General features: G+C 53.0%; 1 protein-coding gene across 1 annotated transcript; it reads left to right on the forward strand.

The window, feature by feature from the left end:
• The first annotated feature begins 1,813 nt into the window (after positions 1-1,813).
• PROP1 (PROP paired-like homeobox 1) lies at positions 1,814-5,849 on the forward strand. The gene is made up of 3 exons (XM_025389298.1): positions 1,814-2,228; positions 3,732-3,964; positions 5,041-5,849. The coding sequence occupies exons 1-3, from the start codon at positions 2,120-2,122 to the stop codon at positions 5,377-5,379; spliced, it is 681 nt and encodes a 226-aa protein (XP_025245083.1). The 5' UTR covers positions 1,814-2,119; the 3' UTR covers positions 5,380-5,849.
• The last annotated feature ends 1,279 nt before the right edge of the window (positions 5,850-7,128 follow it).

A 7,128-nucleotide genomic window follows, 5' to 3' on the forward strand; every position in this document is an offset into this window, starting at 1 on the left:
TCAAGGGCCTGACAGGACCAGCATGGGCCCCCCCGGCAGCAGGGTGCGTTGGAATTCAGTGTTCTCCTGTGAGTCTGAGCTGACTGCGCGTCACTGGGTCTTGCTAGGTTAGGACTGCCGTGGGGTCCAGGTGCTCCAGGAGGCCGCAGGGGAGAAGGATTAATATTAAGAGCAGTGTTGCTCAACTTTAACATTATGGACTAAACTTTTGTGTGCCTCCAAAATTTCTATGTTGAAGTCCTAACACCCGACGTGATGGTATTTGAAGGTGGGGATTTGTGGAGGTGATTGGGTTTAGATGAGCTCATGAGGGTGAGGGCCCATGATGGGATTAGTGTCCTTAAAAGCAGAGGAAGAGAAACCAGAGCTGGTTCTTTCTCCACCATATGAAGGCACCATGAGAAGGCAGCCAGCCCTCTGCAAGCCAGGAAGAGAGCCCTCACAGGGGAGCCGAATAGGCGGACCCCTTGATCTTAGACTTCCCAGCCTCCAGAACTGTGAGCAACAAAAGTCTATGGTTTAAGCCACACAGTCTGTGCTATTTCGTCATGGCAGCCCCAGCTGACTCAAGACCCACGTGCACTCGGTTCTCCTGGAGATCTTGGTACAGGGGAGATTGTGACTCAGCAGGACGGAGGTGGGGCCCAGGGATCTGCATTTCCAGCACGCTCCCGTTGCTGCTGCTGCTGTTGATCCATGGACACCACCGTAAGCATCGAAATCCTAAAGGATTATGATTTCCTGTCTTGAATCATCAGGGTGTTTTTAAAGGACCTGTATGATGGCATGACCTTGGGAATCAGACTGTCCTGTGGGTACAGTGTGTTCCGGGGGGGGGGGGGTCCATGTGTCCTGAGAAGTAGAGGTGAAGTGTTCTGGGTGTCAGCGTGTCCCGGGGGATCCTAAGGTACTGGGCTGTCGCATCATCCTTAAGCGGTCAGAGTGTCCTAAGGATGTCAGAATATACTTCCTGGGTCTAAGTAACAGACTACTGTGGGACCAGGCTACTGTGGGACAGACTACTGTGGGACCAGGCTGTCCCGACTGCTCAGGGATTCCCGGTGTCAGGATTTCCTTGAAGAATCAGAATGTAGTATGCCACGGGAATCTCAGTCACTTTCCGAGTCCTGAAGTCTGGGGCAGGATGGGGGGTCAGGATGCACCTGGAATGCAGATGTTCAGGTCAGCGTTTTCGGAGGGTCTGGGTGACCTCGGAAGGTCATGGTGTCCTGGGGTTTCCGGGTGAATGAGGAGGCGGTGTTTGAGGGAGGAAATCAGACAGTACTTGAGAGCTAAGGTGTCCTGGAGGCCCATTCTCCGGAGTGGGTTCAGGTTGGCCTGAGCACTGGCTGGTGTATTCTGAACTATCAGGGTGTCTGAGAGGGGCTGGCGTGCACTTGTGACTTCTCCTTTTTTAGTTTCCCGGAAACAGGTCCTTGGGTGTCACCCCCATGCTGAGATGCCAGGCAGGCTCCACTCCTGGGTCCCTTTCCCCAGCTCTTTGTTCCTCTCCCCACAGTGGGGTTGTGAGGAGGGGGTCTCAGGAGGAATGCATTTTCTCCTCCTCCCCCTGCCTGCTCCCAGGAGGGGATTTAATAGGACAAAAGAATCCCGTCCTCTGGGAATACGAGCCCTTGGCCCCAGTCCCTGGACCCTCCGACAGAACACCTTCCCTCATCCGGCTTGTGATCCTCCCTGAGCAAGGGGGCTCTGGCGACCGTGTGATTGGAGGGGCCCGCAGGGGCGAGGAGGAGGTCACTCCTCCAAGACTGGGGAGTGGAATGGGAAAGTAGGCAGCTGACAGAAGAGAACGGCATCCCGGTGGAGAGAAGGGCCAGGCAGAGAAAAGTAGAGTCAGAAACAGAGCAACAGGTGCGGCCGAGACAGGAGAATGAGATGACACTCAAGCCAAGGAAGGGGGAATTAGGAAACAATTAGAAAAAAGGTAAAGACAGTGAAAAGTCGGCGATAGCTACCTGCACCTACACACATTCAGACAGAGACCCAGAGGGTGGCACTCGCAGGGGGAGAAGGGGAGAGAACAGGTGTGGAGAGGAGCTGCGGAAGCAGAGAAATCTTGAGTCACAGATTCAGGGACACTTGGTCCCCGTGGCGAGCCATGGAAGCAGAAAGGAGGCGCCAGGCCGAGAAGCCAAAGAAGGGACAAGTCGGCAGCAGCCTCTTGCCGGAGAGACACCCGGCCGCTGGGACCCTGACCACCATGGTGGGTGAGTGACTGTCCCGGTGTGCGGGGGTCCCTGAGGAGGTAGCGGGTGTGAGGCTGAAAGCATAGACTCTATGAAGAAGGTTAGGAGGAGAAACTAAAAACACAATCCCAGCATGTTAAAACTGTGGGAACCTTCGAAAGTAAGGGACTGGAGCACCCCTCGGCTTTACAGACTGGGGAACCAAGCCCTTGGCAGGTGGGGGCCGCTGAACAGCTCACATCGCGGTGGGGATGTGAGACAGTTACCTCTGTCCCCTCACTCCTGACCTCAGCGTTGGTCAGCCCAAGGCACTGCCTTCTCTGATGAAGGCAGGTGGAGGGGCCAGGGCTTTGGGTCCCGGGTGGGAGAGCAGGCTCCGTGTGTGTCCCCATGGCGGACAGTGAGCTCTAGGAGGGTCCACACCCTTGGGCCCCCATGGGGACGGTGCCTCAGCTCCAAACATCTTTTCTTGGTGGGCGCCTTCCAGGTGTGTCCTTTCCCTCCCTGTTCTCTCCTCCCCAGCAGCTCTCAGACTAATTAGTGTGGGGGCTTAGGGAGCCTGTGGGGAGGAGAGGCAAGCCTTTCCCACGAGCTCAAGTTCCTGCAGGCTGGTGGCTGGGCCAGGGCAGGGGTAGGGAGAAGATGAAAAGTAAGTAGGGAAAGGTGTGTCTGAGCGGAAGAGGGGGGTGCTCATCTTCCCAGGTGAGGGGTGCAGGAGATGGCAGCAGTTTGAAGAAGGCGCAGGTTGAACCTGAGCCTCGCAGCAGGGTACAAGCACTGGGTCTTCCCTAGACCACTGGGATGGTGGTTAGGGTGCAGGTGCACACAGCAGACCCGCAGGGTGAGCCCTAGGCGGTTGTGTGTGTCCAGAGAGGTGAATGTCCATGGAGGGGTGTGTGTCTGGCGGTGCAGTAGGAAGCGGGCAGACGGTAGAGTGGCCAGGTAGACAGTGCACGAGTGCCAGGGCCAGGAATGAGTCTGAGGGTGTGCCCTGCGTAGACAGCACAGCCTGGTGTCAGAGACTCAGAGGCAACCAGGGGCCGAGGCTGAGCAGGGTGCAGGAACCAGGCTATGGGCAGCTAAAAGATTCCTGGTGGGGCAGGGCTGGGGGCAGTGGCTCAGTCCTGTAATCCCAGCACTTTAAGAGGCTGACATGGGAGGATTGCTTGAGGCCAGGAGTTTGAGACCAGCCTGGGCAACATAGCAAGACCCTATCTCTAATTTTTTTTTTTTTAATTGGCTGGGTGTGTTGGTACGCACCTATAGTCCCAGCTACTCAGGAGGCTAAGGCCGTAGGATCACTGGAGCCCAGAGGTTCGAGGCTGCAGTGAGCTGCGATCACACCACTGCACTCCAGTCTGGGAGACAGCAAGACTCTGTCTCAAAAAAAGAAAGAAAGAAAGAAAAAAAAAAAGATTGGAGCAGCACAGGAAGCACTGAGCGGAATCCGGGGACAGGCACATGTGGTCCAGCACTGAGGAGCGTCCTCCTCAGAAGCCACCTCTCGCTTCTCTCCCTTCTCAGACTCGAGTGCTCCACCCTGCAGGAGGCTCCCTGGTGCAGGAGTCGGGAGACCAAGGTTCTCCCCGCAAGGAGGACAGAGGGGCCGCCCGCACTCCCGGCGCCGCCATCGCACCACCTTCAGCCCAGTGCAGTTGGAACAGCTGGAGTCAGCCTTTGGGAGGAACCAGTACCCCGACATCTGGGCCCGGGAGAGTCTTGCCCGGGACACCGGCCTCAGCGAGGCCCGAATCCAGGTGATGCTCCAGGATCCCTCCTCTCTCAGGGAAGAAATGCAGGTTTCTTTGGTGCTATCCTAGAATGTTAGGCATTGTAACCCTAACCTAAACAGTCACCAGACACAGGCCTCATCAGACCACCAGCATCAGAGCGTCTGCATCGAGACTATCATATCACTTGAGTTTAACCCTAGCTATATGCTAATCTAACTTGAATTTCAACACCTACCCTCAATTTTTAATAGTGATGCCAATTCTGACTGGGCGCAATGGCTCATGTCTGTAATCCCAGCACTTTGGGAGGCCAAGGTGGGTGGATCACATGAGGTCAAGGGTTCGAGACCAGCCTGGTTAACATGGTGAAGCCCCATCTCTGCTAAAAATACAAAAAAATAAGCTCGGCATAGTGGCAGATGGCTATAATTAATCCCAGCTACTCGGGAGGCTGAGGCAGGAGAATCGCTTGAATGCGGGAGGCAGAGGGTGCAGTGAGCCAAGATCACGCCATTTCACTCCAGCCGAACAAGAGCGAAACTCTGTCTCAAAAAAAAAAAAAAATATATATATATACACATATATATAGTGATGCCAATTCCAATGGAAGTTCTATCCTAACTGTTCACACACATTCGGAACCTTGTCCCTAATAATAGCCTTGAAACTCAATGAGCCAGACGCTCCCTCAACCCTAACCCCAGAGTTGGTTAGCTTTAATAAACCCTACCCTAAATTCAAGCTTGTCTATAGCAATTACATTTATCTACAGTCTTCATTGTTAAACTTAACTGTAGGGGAAATTTCCCATTCTCTGGGGAAGGGAAATGTCACTGTCACCATATTTATCTCCTTGTTGGAAGTTGACATTTCTTATTCGCCCAGAGTGGTGGAAAAGGGCACAGGTGGATGCAGGTTGGGGATAAGTCTGTGGGTTCCTTTGGCAGCAGACCAGGCTCAGCCAACCTTGTGGAAGGGTTTTACTTCCTCTGGCCATGCTGGAGAGGCCTGCTCCCTGTCCCTGCACCTCTTGTCGTTGGAGTAGGGTGTCAGCACCAATGTCAGGTGTGGGCTCTGATGTGTTTGCTCCCCCTTCTCAGGTCTGGTTCCAGAACCGCAGAGCTAAGCAACGGAAGCAAGAGCGCTCACTGCTTCAGCCCCTGGCCCATCTGTCTCCTGCCGCCTTTTCCAGCTTCTTGCCAGAGTCCTCTGCTTGCCCCTACTCCTACGCGCCACCACCGCCACCAGTGACCTGCTTCCCTCACCCCTACAGCCACGCCCTCCCCTCCCAGCCCTCCACAGGAGGCGCCTTTGCTTTGCCACACCAGTCTGAGGACTGGTACCCCACCTTGCACCCAACCCCTGCTGGCCATCTGCCCTGCCCCCCACCCCCTCCCATGCTCCCCCTCAGCCTTGAGCCATCCAAGTCCTGGAACTGAGGTCAAACAAGTACCACTAAGGTGATCCCCAGCCTGTCGCCCTCGTGACAAAACAAGAAATTGGGGTGGCTTCCTTTCCTTCTATGGGCGAAGCAGAAGTATGGTGAGGGTCGGCTCAGCAATTGGAAATTTAAAAGTGGGAGATCGTGGTGAATTCTCACTGCGGTGATGAGTGGAGGAAATCTGGGGAGGTGAGCTGCTGGAAGAGACAGGCAAAGAGGCCTCCGTGGAGCTGCCTGCTGAAGGGTGACATTGATGGAGACAGTTGCTGGTGAGTGGAGATGATTGAAGGGCTCAGACGTGAGGGCCTTCATTAACTGAGATCACAGCTGAAGAAGATCCCCGCTCTTTCTGGCTGATTTCAGTAAGGCTTCTGATTTAGAGTCTACCTATACATCCCTTCCCCACTGCCCACCCCGCCATCCCAATCAGTCACTCACTTTTGTTTATTCTGTCCTAGGATTTTTTTTTTTTTTTTTTTTTTTTTCTGAAACGGAGTCACCCAGGCTGGAGTCCAGTGGCGCGATTCTGGCTCACTGCAAACTCCACCTCCTGGGTTCACACCATTCTCCCGCCTCAGCCTCCTGAGTAGCTGGGACTACAGGCGCCCGCCACCACGCCCAGCTAATTTTGTTTTTGTATTTTTAGTAGAGATGGGGTTTCACTGTTAGCCAGGATGGTCTCGATCTCCTGACCTCGTGATCTGCCCGCCTCAGCCTCCCAAAGTGCTGGGATTACAGGCGTGAGCTGCCGCGCCCAGCTGAAATATCTCTTGGGAGTGTCTTCTCCTTTCCATTCCAGCAGAGACTTGGCTTTTTCTGACCCCGTATTTTCTGACTGACTGTCTGCATAGGTTCCCTTAACTCTAGTCTATCCCACTTCCAACAAATCTGTGCAAATCTGAACATCAAGGAATGCTCTTCAATGTCTTACAAAAAATACATAAATAACATTTGATTAGTTTTGCCTGTAGAAGGCTTCAACATCTGCCTTCAACTAACTTTTAAATCAGCGGCACATTTTAACATATGTGGTTTCTGATGGAGAAGAAGCCATTTGATTTAGGGCAAACTTTTCTAACACCAAACCGTCTGAGGCTGATAAGGGGCCATTCCCAGGAAGGGACCTGCCTTGTCTGGGAAATGCCTTGGTCTGAACCCTCTCAAAAGAAACAGCATGGAGCCTAGTTCATGGTACAATTTTTGTATCATATTGCTTATTATGCACTTATTTTACTCATAATTCACTGATTTACATGTAGACTTACCTCTCTCATTGGCAGGTTCATAGAAGACTACTTTTTTAATTTTTAATTTTTTTTTTTTGAGATGGAGTTTTGCTCTTGTTGCCCAGGCTGGAAGGCAATGGCGTGATCTCAGCTCACTGCAACCTCTGCCTCCCGTGTTCAAATGATTCTCCTGCCTCACCCTCCCGGGTAGCTGGGATTACAGGGTGTGCCACCACACCTGGCTAATTTTTTGTATTTTTAGTAGAGATGGCGTTTCACCGTGTTGTCTAGGCTGGTCTCGAACTCCTGACCTCGAATGATCCACCTGCCTCAGCCTCATAAAGTGCTAGGATTTCAGGTGTGAGCCACCATGCCAGGCCTATTTTTCTTTTTTAATTTTTATTTTTTCATGTGCCTCTAGATAAGATTTTTATTCTTCGGTTTTTTTCCCCTCCTTCTTTCATCCCTCTCCTCTCTTCCAACTCCTCTTCCCTGTCCCATCTTTGCTACCCATTTAGTGG

Source organism: Theropithecus gelada, chromosome 6 (assembly GCF_003255815.1).
Source record: "Theropithecus gelada isolate Dixy chromosome 6, Tgel_1.0, whole genome shotgun sequence".
In the NCBI taxonomy this organism is placed as follows: Eukaryota; Metazoa; Chordata; class Mammalia; order Primates; family Cercopithecidae; genus Theropithecus; species Theropithecus gelada.